The sequence below is a fragment of the Xenopus tropicalis genome, chromosome 1 (genome assembly GCF_000004195.4).
Source record: "Xenopus tropicalis strain Nigerian chromosome 1, UCB_Xtro_10.0, whole genome shotgun sequence".
Classification (NCBI taxonomy): domain Eukaryota; kingdom Metazoa; phylum Chordata; class Amphibia; order Anura; family Pipidae; genus Xenopus; species Xenopus tropicalis.
Genome location: NC_030677.2, coordinates 171859727 through 171877835, shown reverse-complemented (window position 1 = coordinate 171877835; position 18109 = coordinate 171859727). Strand labels below are relative to the sequence as shown.

Here is an 18109-nt window from a genome sequence, read left to right as displayed (position 1 = left end):
AAGGCACTTTCACTGGGCTCAAAATGCCTCAACATTATAAGAGGAAAAACACAACAGCTTAGTCCTGGAACAAGGACATGCAAATGGAACCCATTAGGAAAGCTAGGGTGGGCGGAATCCAATTTTATCTGTGGAACGTTTCTTTTACTGAGCCTAAAGAAGGACTATTTCTAAAATGTTTAGCTCTTTCCATTCTTCTCTCTTGCAGAATTTTATCTTTCAGTCTCCCAGACAGGACAGGTAGACAAAGGTACTGCTGATCAAATGTACTTTGTGTACTGCTGAGAAGGTGAAAGCAAAATGATGTCAATGACATTATACCTTATAGGCCAAACTCTGAAGACTAATTCCTGATATCAAATTTTGTGCCAGCCACACGTTTTTGTTAGTGCTGATCTTATTCTTATTTTAGTTATTTTATTAACCCACGCTTTACTAGATTTTATAGCATCCCATGCTTTTTCTGTTCATTAACGTAAGTGGTACTTGTGTATTTGTTTTGCTACTGAATATGAATTCCTGTATTATTAAGAAGATGTAAATATGATTCCTATTGACTGATATATCATTTCACACTGATTTTCTCTTAATCATACAGGCAAGGCATATTGTTTCCCTACATTAACCAGCTATTAGTATCTTTAGTTAGCTATGTAGTTTATATTAACTACTACTAGAGTGGTACTTCTAGAGTGTTAAACATTTTAACACATGAAAATGTAGCTTTTTTCCACAGCTCTGTTCAGTATAACTAACTACCTTTTCTTGCCTGCAATCCATGAGAACAGCCATCCAAATTTCTTTGTGGGTTTTTGGTGGATATATTTTGTATTTTTCTGGAGTCCAATATTTTATTTATTGAATGTTTGTGGAAAATGTTGTTAAATAGCAAGGGAATGGAAATAACTCTATAATATACAGTGGAGGAAATAATTATTTGACCCCTCACTGATTTTGTAAGTTTGTCCAATGACAAAGAAATTAAAAGTCTCAGAACAGTATCATTTCAATGGTAGGTTTATTTTAACAGTGGCAGATAGCACATCAAAAGGAAAATCGAAAAAATAACTTTAAATAAAAGATAGCAACTGATTTGCATTTCATTGAGTGAAATAAGTTTTTGAACCCTCTAACAAAAAAAGACTTAATACTTAGTGGAAAAACCCTTGTTTGCAAGCACAGAGGTCAAACGTTTCTTGTAATTGATGACCAAGTTTGCGCACATTTTAGGAGGAATGTTGGTCCACTCCTCTTTGCAGATCATCTCTAAATCCCTAAGGTTTCGAGGCTGTCTCTGTGCAACTCTGAGCTTGAGCTCCCTCCATAGGTTTTCTATTGGATTAAGGTCCGGAGACTGACTAGGCCACTCCATGACCTTAATGTGCTTCTTCTTGAGCCACTCCTTTGTTGCCTTTGCTGTATGTTTTGGGTCATTGTCGTGCTGGAACACCCATCCACGACCCATTTTCAGTTTCCTGGCAGAGGGAAGGAGGTTGTCGTTCAGGATTTCACGATACATGGCTCCGTCCATTTTCCCGTTAATGCGAATAAGTTGTCCTGTGCCCTTAGCAGAAAAACACCCCCAAAGCAAAATGTTTCCACCCCCATGCTTGACGGTGGGGACGGTGTTTTGGGGGTCATAGGCAGCATTTTTCTTCCTCCAAACACAGCGAGTTGAGTTAATGCCAAAGAGCTCTATTTTGGTCTCATCAGACCACAGCACCTTCTCCCAGTCACTCACAGAATCATTCAGGTGTTCATTGGCAAACTTCAGACGGGCCTGCACATGTGCCTTCTTGAGCAGGGGGACCTTGCGAGCCCTGCAGGATTTTAATCCATTGCGGTGTAATGTGTTTCCAATGGTTTTCTTGGTGACTTTGGTCCCTGCTAATTTGAGGTCATTAACTAACTCCTCCCGTGTAGTTCTAGGATGCTTTTTCACCTTTCTCAGAATCATTGACACCCCACGAGGTGAGATCTTGCGTGGAGCCCCAGAGCGAGGTCGATTGATGGTCATTTTGTGCTCCTTCCATTTTCGAACAATCGCACCAACAGTTGTCACCTTCTCTCCCAGCTTCTTGCTAATGGTTTTGTAGCCCATTCCAGCCTTGTGCAGGTCTACAATTTTGTCTCTGACATCCTTGGACAGCTCTTTGGTCTTTCCCATGTTGGAGAGTTTGGAGTCTGCTTGATTGATTGATTCTGTGGACAGGTGTCTTTTATACAGGTGACTAGTTAAGACAGGTTGACTAATTGAGTAGAAGTGTCTAACCACTCTGTGGGAGCCAGAACTCTTATTTCACTCAATGAAATGCAAATCAGTTGCTATCTTTTATTTAAAGTTATTTTTTCGATTTTCCTTTTGATGTGCTATCTGCCACTGTTAAAATAAACCTACCATTGAAATGATACTGTTCTGAGACTTTTCATTTCTTTGTCATTGGACAAACTTACAAAATCAGTGAGGGGTCAAATAATTATTTCCTCCACTGTACTTTCTATTTTAAATTAAAGCCCACAATACCTGCTTTTTATTTACCATTCTATTTAGTTAATGTCAATATTAAGAAGGAAATGTACTTTTAATCTGCTTGATATCCATGAAATTTATTGCTGTGGATCAGCATTACATAAAACTTTTCATTGCTGCTATGACAGCAGCCTTTCTTATTTAGTTTCATCATCTTAAAGCAAATTGAAAAGTACAAAGAGCGCAGCAAGAACAACACTCTTTATACTCTGCATAAAAGGATACCATAAAAACATGTTTGAATCAGGGCTATACTAAACACAACTCAGTAAGAAATATTAATTTGTAAACACCCTTTAATAATATACAGTCATCGCCAAAATTGTTGGCACCCCAGAAATTTTTCCAGAAAATCAAGTATTTCTCACAACAAAGTATTGCAGTAACACATGTTTTGCTATACACATGTTTATTCCCTTTGTGTGTATTGAAACAGAACAAAAAAGGTAGGAAAAAAAGCAAATTGGACATAATGTCACACAAAACTCCAAAAATTGGCTGGGCAAAATTAGTCCTTAATTTAATATTTGGTTGCACGCCCTTTGGAAAAAATAACTGAAATCAGTGGCTTTCTATAATCATCAATAAGCTTCTTACACCTCTCACTGGGAATTTTAGACCACTCTTCCTTTGCAAACTGCTCCAGGTCTCTCTTATTGGAAGGGCGCCTTTTCCCAACAGCAATTTTAAGATCTCTTCACAGATGTTCAATGGGATTTAGATCTGGATTCATTGCTGGCCACTTCAGAACTCTCCAGTGCTTTGTTGCCATCCATTTCTGGGTGCTTTTTGACGTATGTTTGGGGTCATTTTCCTGCTGGAAGACCCAAGATCTCGGACGCAAACCCAGCTTTCTGACACTGGGCTCTACAGTGCGACCCAAAATCCTTTGGTTATCCTCAGATTTCATGATGCCTTGCACACATTCAAGGCACCCAGTGCCAGAGGCAGCAAAACAACCCCAAAACATCATTGAACCTCCACCATATTGCACTGTAGGTACTGTGTTCTTTTCTTTGTAGGCCTCATTCCGTTTTCAGTAAACAGTGGAATGATGTGCTTTACCAAAAATCTCTATCTTGCTCTCATCTGTCTACAAGACGGTTTCCCAGAAGGATTGTGCCTTACTCAAGTACATTTTGGCAAACTGTAGTCTTGCTTTTTTATGTCTCTGTGTCAGCAGTGGGGTCCTCCTGGGTCTCCTGCCATAATGTTTCATTTCATTTAAATGTCGGCGAATAGTTGGCGCTGACACTGATGCTCCCTGAGCCTGCGGGACAGCTTGAATTTCTTTGGAACTTGTTTGGGGCTGCTTATCCACCATCCGGACTATCCTGCGTTGCAACCTTTCATCAATTTTTGTCTTCCGTCCACGCCCAGGAAGATTAGCTACAGTGCCATGGGTTGCAAACTTCTTGATAATGTTGCGCACTGTGGACAAAGGCAAATCTAGATCTCTGGAGATGGACTTGTAACCTTGAGATTGTTGATATTTTTCCACAATTTTGGTTCTCAAGTCCTCAGACAGTTCTCTTTTCCTCTTTCTGTTGTCCATGCTTAGTGTGGCACACACAGACACACAATGCAAAGTGAACTTCTCTCTTTTTATCTGCTTTCAGGTGTGATTTTTATATTGCCCACACCTGTCACTTGCCCCAGGTGAGTTTAAAGGAGCATCACATGTTTGAAACAATCTTATTTATCCACAGTTTTGAAAGGGTGCCAAAAATTTTGTCCAGCCCATTTTTGGAGTTTTGATTGACATTATGTCCAATTTGCTTTTTTTTCCTCCCTTTTTTGTTCTGTTCCAATACACACAAAGGGAATAAACATGTGTATAGCAAAACATGTGTTACTGCAATACTTTTCTGTGAGAAATTCTTGATTTTCTGGAAAAATTTCTGGGGTGCCAACAATTTTGGCTATGACTGTAAATATCTTCAGTCACATGCTTTGCATCCAGCAGGGGAAGTAATCAGAAATAATACATGTACATGATATTTGTGCCAGAAATCTGTTATTTTGTCCTCTTATAATAGAAGACAAAAAGTGGCATTGTATTTATTCGGACATTATATTTTGTCTGAGAAGTACCCTGCCAGGTCCTAAGGTACATGTATATGTAACTAGACAACAGCAGTAGTAATGTTATAAAATACCTATTTGTGTAACTGCTATATGCACATATATTGTATTATGGCAGGTCTCCAAAGTGTGTCCAAAGTCTATAAAATATTTAATATAATTATTTTGAAGTTTCTTTGTTTTTGTAGACATCAATTAATTTTCTTACTGGAAAGGAACTGAACTGGCCTTTTTGCATCTGAAAGAACAACTTAATTAAAACCATAGGAATTAGACATATTTAGCCAAGGTTTTAAGCCAAATTTCCAGATCATTCTCTCTTTAGCATTTGTAGTAAATAAACATTGTAGTGAATGCTAAGGTCTGACATAGCTTTTGTATTTCTCAAGAAGTTGGAAATATTACAGTACAGGTATGGGGTCCCTTATCCAGAAACCCATTATTCAGAAAGTTCCGAATTAAGGAATGGTTATCTCCCATAGACTCCAATATAAGCAAATAATTCTAATTTTTAAAAACAATTTCCTTTTTCTCTGTAAAAATAAAACGGTACCTTGTACTTGATCCCAGGTAGGATATAATTCATCCTTATTGGAGGCAAAACAATCCTATTGGCTTTATTCAATATTTAAATGATTTTTAGCAGACTTAAGTTATCTAGATCCCTTATCCGGAAAACCCCAGGTTTACATTTGCGTGTGGTCAGCTGCACAGCACCAACAGTAAAACAGGGGACCTTGAGTCAGATAACTATGTCCCCCAAGGCCTGAGATTCAGAAAGGGATTCTGTTATAGGAAAACATGTTTTTTTTTCAAAATGCATTGATTCCTCCAGCAGAATCCTGCATTGAAACTACGTTTTTCGAAAGTACAAATAGAATTTTTTATGTTTAATTTCGAAATTTGACATGGGGCTAGCCATATTCCCACATCCATGTGACCTGTGCTCTGATAAACTTAAGTCACACTTTACTGCTAAACTTTACTGCAAGTTGCAGTGATATCACCCCCTCCTTTCCCCCCCAGCAGCCAATCAGCAGAACAATGATATGGGTTGCAAAATAGCAATTACCTTGCTAAAAATGCTTTCATGCCCCACCTATCGGTAGATAAGGGATTGGTACTTACCTAAGTCATGACTCCTCCAGTTACATTAAGTAAAATAAAACCAATACCATAAAATCATTACATAATCCCGTTAATACTAATTTTTACAGAAGGTACAATAAAGAAAGCACATCTTATAGTAGACATAAGTGCTTATGTGTAGGTGCCCAGAAAGTGCAGGTTAATGAGTAGCTATCATTCACAGGCATAGAAAGCCCTTTATTCAAAAGAAACAACTCTCAACAGCTTTTATTTTATTGTCTAGTACTACTTACTGTCTGTCAGCAATTAATTTATTTATTTTTCTTAGTAGGAACTAGAAATTTTATATCACTAGGAATGAATCAAGTGGGGAATTAAGATAGCTATCGCTATTGTACTTGTACAGTTTCATATACTAAACCCTAGATCCAACCAATTATAATTAGAACAAAATATGCATGTGTGGCCTTCATCCATATGGCTCCCCTTATTTGGGATGATACCAGCTATCAGGCCAAAGAGTTCATCTCTGGCAAATTATTATTATTAACATGTATTTATAAAGCAATATTATATCAGCAGATTAGGCATAGTCATCCATATTTGAAATGCTCTGAGAACTCAAGCTTCTGCTTGTTTGTAGACTTGATTACACCAAAGGGACTTTATGATAACTGATTCTTTGGCCATATTCTTCATGAATGCAGTGCAGTTAAACATAGTCAGCTTTGTATTCTTGGGGGGGAACAGCCAGAGGTGCTGACATCAAGGCAGGATTTAAAGTGCACAAAACACAAATGCTTGCGCCAAATGTTTGCACTTGACACCCTTCACCCTTTCACCAAATGAAAATGAATGCCACATCCTACATGTTAAGCTATAGGGCGCCATCCCATATTCCCTTAATATATACCCCATTCATATACACAAAAGGTGCCATAAGCAGGCCGTACACAGGCCTATACAAGCTACTAATTTAGCCCCTCCATACTGAGTCAGGAGTTTATTGGCAACTTGTTTTCTATTGGGCATGTTAGGAATTCTTTTAGTTGAGGACTGCACAGTTTCATTAATGCAATTCGCTCTGCAAACACCCACATTCTGACCCTTTTGGCCCAGGCTCAAACAGATGTGGCCTAGCCCATGGGTGGCTAAATCGAGCAAAGAGCTGCTCAGTTGCTGAGATCTTTGCATCTGTGCACCTGGTATTTAATGATACATTTAAGATGAAATTTCAGACAGTGTCTATATTCAGTTACTATATTCAGCATGTACTCAGTAGTATAATGATGTGCTCAAATTAAAATTAACTAACAAGGGGACAGCGATTATTAACTTTATGTCAACTTTTACAGGCAGCTTATTTTTCATATACTTATGTTATACAGCTTTTATAGCTACTTATTTCCAAAAGCTACTACCTGTACAAATGACAGCAGGAAATGTCACTCAAGCCAAGAGGTTTCTAAAGTTTGCATGTACCAGTTATAATATTTTAATTTTATTAAAATGTTTCTGTTAGAATTTCTATATTTATTTAAAGCTTTACATTGAGTTCTGCTTGTAATTTTGCTGCTTTTAGTTTACTTTTAGTTTTTCGTTTTTTTTTTTTTATAAATTTTGTGGGCCTGGCAAATAAAATTTCTAAAATATATATTCATCTGCTTGCATTCCTACCCCAGTGATTCCATATCTGTTCAATGAAACAAGTGTCCAAGTCTGCAATCAGTTTGGCCGCATTTTAATATGTACACAGACTTCATTTTGTTTTCTTTCTCAGATTCTTTTTGTTTGACTTCATTTAGGGATATTTTGTGCGCTGTATAAGCTATGACACCCCCTTCATCCAGCTTTGTAGAAGCCAGATGCCATCAACTCACCTGTGATGTGCTGCTAGAATAAAAATTGTACATGTCATTTTGATGCCTGTCTAACTAAACTACAGGGTTTTATTAAAGTACCATTAAGTTTGCAAAAGTGATGCAAAAGGAACATGTCTGCATTAGGAGATAGGCGTTTTGAATATCTTGGTTCTTATTATGATAAAAATGCCTGTTTGCAATGAGCTTTACCTTAGACAGCACAGATAATGGATTGTTGCTCATAAAGTTTTAGTCCTATCTCAGGTAGGTAAATATGTACTATTATCCACTGTCCAGCCAGTGAACAGATGCATATAATCTATCATAATAGTATATAAAAAAGAAATCTAAAAACATTTACCAAAGGTTTTATCAGTAGAATGTAAACATGTTCTACAAATCTGTTTCCAAAAAAACTTGGGACACTGTGTAAAATATAAATAAAAATAAAATAAACTGATTTGCACTGAAACTCTATATTTGTTTTCAAAGACAACATATCAAGTGTTGAAACAGAGAAATGTCATTGTTTTCTGAAAAATATATATCCTTTGGAATTTGATGCCAGCAACATGTTTCAGAAAAATTTGGACAGGAGCATGTAACTTTTCTTCTCTCGACAACATTGTATAACAGTTTGGGAACTGAGGAAACCAATTACTGTAGTTTTAGAAGGGAAATTATATCTCATTCTTGCCTGATATAGGATTTCAGCTCCTCAACAGTCCTGGGTTTCCAATGACAAACCGCTTTGGCCTTTGTGATGCTGAAATAAGCAAGGCCTTCCTGTAGCATTAATGGTGCGTCCCAGATGTGCAGGCTCCCCATGCTATCATACCATCATGGATGCTGCTTTTGAACTGTGTGCTGATAACAAATAGGATGGTCTTTTTTAGCCTGGAGATGCAGTATTTATGATTTCCAAAAAGAATTTCAAATTTTGATTGGTCAGACCACAGGACAGTTTTCCATTTCACCTCAGTCCATTTTAAATGAGCCCAGAGAAGGTGGTGGTGTTTCTGTATCATGTTTATATGTGGTTTCTTCTTTGTGTGGTAGAGCTTTATCTTGCATTTGTGTTCACAGGCAGTGGTTTTGGGAAGTATTCTTCAGCCCATGTAGTGATTCCCGCTGCAAATTTGGGCCTGTTTTTAATGCAGTGCTGCCTAAGGGCCCAAAGATCATGGCTATCCAACATTGGCTTTCAGCCTTGTCCTTTGCATACATAGATTTCTACCAATTTTCTGAGTCTATTAATGATATTATGTACTGTAGATGAGGAAATCCACAAATTCTTTGCAATTTTACATTACATATTAAAGGAGAAGGAAAGGAAAAACTAAGTAAGCTTTATCAGAAAGGTCTATGTAAATACAGCCATAAGCACTTACAGAAACGCTGCACTAAGTCCTCTATCAAAAGAAACAGGATTTCTTGTCTTCTTTTGTGTACACATGTACTTTGGTATCAGACTTCTTTCTTAGAAAATTCCTTCATCCCCGGAGGCCAGAGTCTGTGCAGTTCTCTCCCCTCCCCTTCTCCTGCTCCCCCTCCCACAAGAATGCATAAGAACTCCCTACCCTTCCCATGAGAATGTGTGATCTGAGCTACCAATGGCTAGAGCTGCAGCAGAAAGCTACTGACACCACACTAAAATGGCAGCTGCTATCTTAAAGGAGACATATTGGATAAATGGGAAAAACCCTAATTTTGTAGGCAATTGTAAATAATATATGGTGCTGGTTTCACTTTGTGATAAAAATTAATCCTATCTGTAAAAATGGCCTCTTTATTGGAGCTCCCTATGGATCCTATTGTTAGGCGCTCTGCCGGACCGGCGCGTTCCCCTACCTTAGGTCGCGCCGGCCGGCAGACGCGCTCTATTAAGGGCCCGCACTTCCGGGTTCGGCAGGGACGGCGCGGCGTTACTGCGCATGCGCAATGACGCGCGGACATGCGCAGTCGCGCGCCCTGAAGCATTAGGCGCCATCTTTGTGTAGGTTTTTTAGGTTTCCGGTTCCTTTGATTTTTGGCGCCAAATTCGGCTATTTAAACCCCTTCCTTCATTGTTTTCATTGCCCAAGCTGGCTTCTGTTATCTACAGTACCTGCTCTTGCATTTTGTTTGCTGTTTCCGGATTTGACCTTTGCCTGACCCTGACCACGATACTTGCTACCTGCCTTGACCGTTTGCCTGTACCCCGACTACGAATATTGCTGCCAGCCCCGACTTGTGCCTGTACCCCGACTACGTTCTGCCTTTGCCTTGCCTGTACCTCGCATCCCATCTGAACTCTGAAAGTTTGCAGGACCCCAGCTTGGACCGCAGCAGAAAGTCCGGGGCCCCAAAAGGGCGTCGGTGAACACCGGGAAGAGCTGGGAGTTCCTGTTATACTGTAGGAGTCAGATTTTGTATACAGCGGTCGCACACTGGTTCCATTCTAACTTGAACGTTACACCTATCACTTCTCTGTCGGAGTTTGAAATGAGGGGTGGGTGTGTCCTAACGGTCCCTGCCCGAAGCACAGTAGGAGGGGGATAGCCAATCACAGCCCTGCAGTCACACAAGCACAGACAGGCTTCAGTTCCCTATCAGGTCAGCCTAGCTGCTGATTGGTTCCTATCCTACAGTGCAGTGTACTGAGGGCCGCCGGCTCCCCAGCTCATCCAGAGAATTCAGGCTGCAGGAAGTAGAACAGATGGGCGGGGCTAGTGGGGTTTTGGGCGAATTTCTCAATAAATCAGTCTGAAACACAACTTTTTTGCACAATCCTTCTATATCTAGAGGAGTACAATTCCCTGGTACATTGTTAATTTTTATAGGATATGTCTCCTTTAAACAAAAGAGAAAGCTTTTCGGGCTGTTTACTCAGGTATGATAAAGCTTTCTGCAGAATAAATATAACGTTCTAGGTGGCACTAATGTGGCAAATCTATTAGCAGTAAAATGCCAAAATGCCTTTCCTTTGTTTTTGAGATATTTACCTGTGCTTTACCTGTGCATTGGTTCACAGAGTGGGGTACAACTTCTAAGAGACCCAGACTCTCTGGGATCTGCTCATCGTAGCATACACAACATTTACAGTCTCTTGTTGCCCCTGTTCCACCTGTTTTTAAATGTGTTGCTGGCATCAAATTCAAAATGAGCATATATTTTTAAGAAAGCTTTAAAAATTCTTAGTTTCAACATGTGATATGTTGTCCTTCTACTATCTGCAAATAAACATAGGGTTCAACTGCAGATAATACCATTCTCTTTGTATATACATTTTTCACAGCGTTCCAACTTTTTTTTTTGTTAAACATAGATGTGACCCATGGTGTTAGATCTCTCATTAGAACTGGACTGAGAAAGCAGACATTTTCACACTGATTTTGTGTTTGCCTTTATGTGCCTATCCTTTGAGTTTTAACAAAATTAGGTAAACATCAGTGGCAATATACATTTTACACCGTTGTCAGTTGATCAAAAGATTGAGGTATTTGTAGAATTTTGTTTTGGTCATCAAATGTGATTTCTGTTATAGGCCTATTTCTGGCTGACCTTTTGCAGGTAAACTGGTTAATTTAAATAAAAAAATAATATTTAACCAACTGACAAGTTTGTCTTATGTCTGTATTGCTTTATTAGCAGTCATCTGTTGTAGCGTAATATCTTTTGTACTTATCACACAAGGGAATACTAAAGTGCTTTACAAGTAATCCACCGTTTATTTCATACTGTATTTATATTACTGAGAAGCAGTTAATGGAAATTGTAACCATTTTACTATTTCATTTAGAGTTTACATGAAATAACAGTTCCTGTGACAAGTGGAGTGCCTGTGAAGTTTCTTACAGACTTAATAGTTTAAGCAGTATTTAATAATATGACCAGTGCCATGTCAACACTACAAATCTAGTTTAAAAAATGTTTTACTTGGCTGAAAAAAGGAATTGGCCAATACATGTATTTGCTTTGCAGCAACAATACCCAGCCATTACAGGCTTTTTTACTCTACATACTGTATCTGTCCTAAGATTAAATAGTAGAGAATTCCCTCTTGAGCAATGGGTTGGAAGGATCTATAGCGCGTGGATGTCAAATTCTTCTAACCATTGCTAAACTACAGCCTTCAGCATCTCTTAGTGGCAAATTTATCAAAATTCGAGAAGCTAATTACATTTTACTCACAAACATTGTTCTTAGAAAATGTCATTTTTCAACACATGTATATCATTTGTTGAAATTATTTCTATTGGCCATTTACTTAGTTAAAAAATGCAGGTAGAGTCCACTTCACACATTGGTTCAAATGTTGGTTTGAATGGATAGCAACAGGTTTCAACTTGCAATTATATTTGTCTAGAGAGAAGCAGTATTAGAAAAACATGGATAAATGCTTAAAAAGATAATCCTCACAGTTTAGCTTTGAGATTGAGCATCTTGACCTTTGATAAATCTCAGCTGTAGTGGATTTTAGGACCTGTAATATGCACTGTAGCTTGTTAGCTTTATGCACTTAGCTTGTAGTTGTGTTCTTCTGAGGGTTGAGCTGCTCTCATGAGAAACATTCAATTAACATTTGGTTTAAAGGAACAGTAACACCAAAAAATGAAAATGGTTGAAAGTAATTAAAATATAATGTACTGTTGCCCTGCACTGTTAAAAGTAATGTCTTTGCCTCAGAAAAATCTACTATAAAGTTACTATAGTTAATAAATAAGCTACAGTGTAGCCATGGAGGCAACCATTCAAAAGGAGAAAAGGCACAGGTTACATAGCAGATAACAGATACAGATAACTCTGTATAATACAATGGGATATGCACTTATCTGCTTGCTATGTAACCTGTGCCTTTTCTCCTTTTGAATAGCTGCCCCCATGGCTACACAGCAGCTTGTTTATATTAACTATAGTAGGGTTTTTGAAGCAAACACACAATTTTTACCAGTGCAGGGCAGCAGTACATAATACATTAATTGCTTTAATTATTATAAATAAGCTACAGTGTAGCCACCTGCTACTTTTACCGGTGCAGGGCAATAGTACATAACATATTAATTGCTTTAATACACTTTCATTTTTTGGTGTTACTGTTCCTTTAATGATGGGAGTAAGTACCAGTAACCCTAATTTCTTGCCTTTATTTTATATTTCAAAGGCAAATAGTCCCATTGCAAATTTCACTTGATTATAGCTATAGTTCTCCAAGTTATAAGAATACTGAAATAACAGAAAACATCTTTATAACCGAGAGATCTGAAGTAGAACTGTAACTGTGGCATGCCAGTTGAAGAGAAAAAAAAGAATCATGCCTTATTGCATTCAAAAGGATTTTCATAATCATGTAGCCATTAAAGCCAACATTTCATTTGACTTTTTTGTGACATGTCTAACCCCTAATTCATAAAAATCCATTCCATGCAATCCATAAGACTCCTTGCAGCTATTGTGACCTTTATATCATCCCCTGTGCTCCTCGTCACTCACAGGTAGCTGAATGTAACGTTAACCCTGTTGCTTCTCTCTCGCTCTGTTTCCTAGGCTGGCTTAGCAGGAGCGCCGGCCCGGGCTGTGTCTGCCGTAAAGAATATGAATCTTCCTGAGATCCCAAGAAACATTAACATTGGTGATATCAGTATAAAAGTGCCAAACCTGCCATCTTTTAAATAAGATCATTCCCTTTACTTGAATTTGATAAAACGTTTACGAAATCAATGTGGATAGCGGTTTTCTATTCCATAAAACTGAAGGATCTGTATAGACTGTTTGCGATATATCTGAAGTGTTGGACTCAGCTAGATGTTGCTGTTAATACTGCTAAGGCTAGCTCAACCTGACTCCAGAATTACATTCCTACGCCCCTGTAAGGCATGTCCTATGTCTTGGCTGCTCCCATTTCCACAGAAAGTATTTCCAATGTCTCTTCGTTGTTCCGTTTACATAGTTGAAGAATTCCATTAGATAATCTGAAAATTCCTTATTCTATTATGTTTCTATTATGTTTTCTCTTTTACTCAACATAAGACACAAAAATCCACTTTTTAAAGTATCATTTGAGATTGAACATGAACACAGTTGTTTTTAATATCGTTATCTAGGAACTTCATGATATAGCTGTTTTAACACTGTAAAACATATTGAGATGGAATGTCGTGGTGTAGTATTCTGTAAAATAAATATTTTATGACTGTCATGTTTGTTTTTATTTCTGCATAAAAGGATTTGAAATGGTTAAAAAGGCGTGTAACAGGAAAGTGCTTATCAAATATGGATTTCTTTTTCTATAACATGTTAAATCAACAGTGTGTTTTTCTGTACTAAGCATTTTTGAGCTTTTTTCCCGTACAAGTTCAGAGCTTTTCTTCAGGAGAAAGATTTGTTCATTAGAAGTTTTTTCACATCTCTGGTTCTACTGGTGTTATAAACTGAATAACCAAATGATAGCAAACAAGACCTTTTTCATTTGTCATTTGGTTTAAGATGGCATTGTATAAGTAGATCTGCTTAGTTGGGGAGGATCTCTTTTTTCCTTACGTGGCCATCCAAGCATAGAACCAGATTGACCTGGTTAGATCGTTTAACCCCAGGACAACAGTTGGTTCACAGGGGTGGCTTGTGCCATCTCTTTGGCCATGGACTGTCTCCATGGCCCTATGAGGTGCTCCGTTGACGAGATTTTCCAGGCTTCTGAACACGCCCTCAATCAAATAAAAATTAAGGAGGACACAGAAATGGGCCTGTGTGTGATCAGCATTAGTTGCCACTACATCAAAATGAAGGCAGTTCCACCTACAGTGCTTATACTTTCTGTTCAATAAAGCGTTTCCTTATGTTACTGTTCTCTTTTCCTCCCCTCAACTTAATGGTGTGCTCCATGGTTCTAGCCATCTTCCACTTCTGGAAAATAGTTTACTTGACATACTCAATCATAGATATAAAATTGAAATGTTTTCTCTGATTTATTGTTTCAAAGCACGGAACTCACGTTATATTAAGAACAATCATAAGAGCATAATAGATGCCTGAAATAATGCTGTTGGCATCCATATTCAGCCCCAAAAGAATTTGACGCCCCGTATGTAATAAAAGGCACTAAGTTTGCCTGGGAGCAGTAACCCCTAGCAACCAATAAGATGTTTGCGTTTAAACAGATAACAAAGGCAATATACAGTTTGCCTTCATTTTTTTCATTTGTGTTTTTTTTTTAATTATTTAGCTTTTTGTTTAGCAGCTCTCCAGTATGGAATTGCAGCACCTATCTGGTTTCTAGGGTCCAAATTACTCTAGGAACCAGGCAGTGGTTTGTATGAGAAACTGAAATATGAATAAGAGGGTCTGGATAGAAAGGTAAGTAATAAAAAGTAATAAAAACAATAAAATTGTAGCCTCACAGAGCAATGGTTTAATGGCTGCCCCTCAATTGAAAGCTGAAAAGAGTCAGAAGAGGAAGGCATATAATTAAAAAAGAAAAAAAAATAAAGTCAAGTTGAAAAGTTGGTAAGAATTGACCATTCTATAATTCAGCCTTTAATCTTGTAGCATTGTTTTAAGAGTCAGACCCAGTGGTGCAGACAATGTCAACAGTCAAACAGATGCAATTTAATAGCAGTTACATTTACAGATGCCTTTAAAATCCTATAAATGTATATTGGAAAGCTGTAGAAATCCATTGTCTGGGCTACTTAAAATTTTTGGGTGGAGGACCTATTTAAAATTACGCAATAATCTGATTTTATTGTTATTATGTATGTCTAATAGCCAGATGGAATATTGTACTTAGCAGTGTGCAGGGCCATGCAATTGGCAGACTCCAGGGGACTAGCTCTCAGCCTATTCTGCAGGTTAGACCCATAAGGCACAGAATGAATAAGGCTCCCCGCATACTGATGTAATAGGGTTATGTGGATCAACCCGATGGGGCTAACTCACTGCACCAGTGAGAGGGATTTATGCAGCTGTAGTCCCATAGCGCACCCTGTCAGAATATGCACAATACAAGTGATGTCAGTGGAATTGGGAATTGAATTGAATAACCAATTTCTTGAATATGTGCATTTTGTGGAGGCCGTGCTTACACCAGCAGCTGCTTGGCTTTGCTACAACAAGTTGGAAGGTGATAACTTTTTAAGAAATGTATTTTGTCTGTGGTGCTCCAGTACAAACCCATATTGTTATACAAGGCCTGTGTTTCTGCAACATCTGCTAACAATTCCAAGAACTAAAATGTTCATGCGTGTGTTCTCTGCAACTGCACAATAAGAACCTCGGATTATTTTCATGGCTAAATAACTAAATACATCTCTCACATTAAGTGCTTGTCTTTCTAATAACTTCAAACCACGCTGTTCTTTAATATCATTCGCTGTGCAATTAAATGGCACCTCCAATGTTACATGTGACCGTGATGATATGGGGCAAATTTCTGTTTCTCAGTTCACTGCTATGTCCAAATTATTCTGAGGGATGCAATAAATAGGGGACCTATTGCCACATTTGTGACATATATGGGGGAATAAAATAAAAACCAAAAGGAGAAGGATGTCAAATCAAAGAGTGTCCTAAAATAACCATTTTTCTTTATGACCTGAAAAAGTTAGACATAATGAACCCTTTTTGATAATATACAGGGTTAGAACTCAGATACCAAAAAGGAAATAATAAACACAGGTAGACACACTGTGCATTGCTGTGAGGACCAAATGCGATCATTTTAGTATATTTGAGCCTTTGGGGTTCTTAATTATATGACTCTGTATGTTGTGCTGCTTGTGTACCTGACAAACTTGCAATACCAGCCTTTGGTATTGTACTCTAGTCTGCCAGTGCCAGCTTGCCACATTTGATCTGTATCAGAATGCCATCCACAAATTTCCTTTGAAATTATTCACAATTTCCATCAACCACCTTTGCTACCAAATGGTATAAACATCCATCAAAATGATGGACTGCATCCAATACACAATTATCTTGTAATGGTGTCACGTGAGAAAGGGGACCTTCACAAATGTGCCACCACACTATACTGAATGTAGGTATGTAAACTCAGTGAATCAGGACAGTTTTACTGCAATTTCTGCTCAAATAAGGTTCTCTGTGCAGCAGGAATTGCATGACATGTTAATTGATGTATTTTGGAAATCCCCTTTCCTTTTTCAGCTGTGTTTATCATACTGTATGTGCTTACTCTTGGTTACTTTTAAAGTGCACGTCCATTTGTGGGTTTCTTTTTGTTCCCTTACTGCAGACACTGATCACTTCCAAAATATTAATAATCATTCCAAAGTAATCCCTTTGGGTTAAGACTATTTTGGTTTCAGACATTAGTGTGTTTGCACGCGAATCACTGGGAAAGGAACTAACATGACATTATTATTCTTTAGAAAAAACTGATATATTATGCAGGGCTTTACCAGTAAATGATAAAAATTATCACTCTTTAAAGCACATTGGAATATGACTTTTGGATCATAATGTAAGTGGCACACACACACACACACACTCTCTTAAATTAAAGTGTAAATTCCTCATGTCTTTTCACCCCGGTGTGCTGATTTTCATACTTTTTTTTAGCGCTCACTGATTTTAACAATTAGTAAGATTCTCAAACCGAATGTTCACTTGCCTACAGCAGGAAACAATTATAGGTTGAGATAGAGCAGTTCTATTACTTTAAATATATATAAACTATATTTAAGGTAATAACATTTATTTGTTAAAGAGAGCATTAAAACACTGTGAATACATGTACCATCACCATAAGGTTTTGGGTCCTAATGTTTATAAAGATTGTTGTACTATTTGGGTTTATGCTCTTCCTCCGAGACATTATTGCTTTGTTTTGCAACAAACAAATTAAAACTATCTTCATAGATGTGGGTTGCAAGCTGCTAAATAATAAAGGAGACGAATGTGACTGGGTGTAGGATGCCTTTTACGGAAGCCACAATGGACCGGGGTTACAAGACCTACACCCTTATGTAATAAAAGGCACTAAGTTTGCCCTGGAGCAGTAACCCCATTAGAGCCTCATCACGTACAGAAGGACCCATTTGCAGCATCGGACTAGGGTGTTGGGGGTCACCTCAGGGGCTGGCTCCCCTCCCCAGTCGCACCTCCACCACCGAGTGTGTTGAACCTGATCCCATTCGAATCAGGCATGGCAGCAGCAACAGGTACCAACGAGGAGTATTCTCTGCCTATGTGAACTTTAAAATATTTTTGTTTCTCAGTCCCTTAAAGAAACTTATTTTATCTCTGGAAGCTTTAAATATGTGTAGCAGAAAATAGTTGGTAGCACAAAATAGTGTGGTCTTTCTTTCAGTTAGGGTTTGTTGGTAGTGAACAAAAGTAATGGGAATCTTGCATCTTATTTGTATTCTTTATTATAGAAAATAGTGCAGGAAGTCCAAGAGCAAAGGGTTATATGCAAGCAGTATACTGTACAGTAATAGCCATCAGGGGAACCAGAATCAGGACCTCTCAAATATTTTATCATTAGGCTGTAAAGCATTCAAAAAGCCATTTTTAAGAGCTGTAAATCTTGGAGACAGAAAGCATA

General features: G+C 38.0%; 1 protein-coding gene across 3 annotated transcripts in view; it reads left to right on the top strand.

The window, feature by feature from the left end:
* ap3s1 (adaptor related protein complex 3 subunit sigma 1) overlaps positions 1-13744 on the top strand; it is a 34077-nt gene extending 20333 nt beyond the window's left edge. The window contains exons 6-7 of one of the 3 annotated variants that reach the window (XM_031898211.1): positions 209-250; positions 13093-13744. In XM_031898211.1, the coding sequence (XP_031754071.1) occupies positions 209-244 (36 nt within the window). In that variant the 3' untranslated portion in view covers positions 245-250; positions 13093-13744. 3 annotated transcript variants of the gene reach the window in all.
* Positions 13745-18109: the final 4365 nt, after the last annotated feature.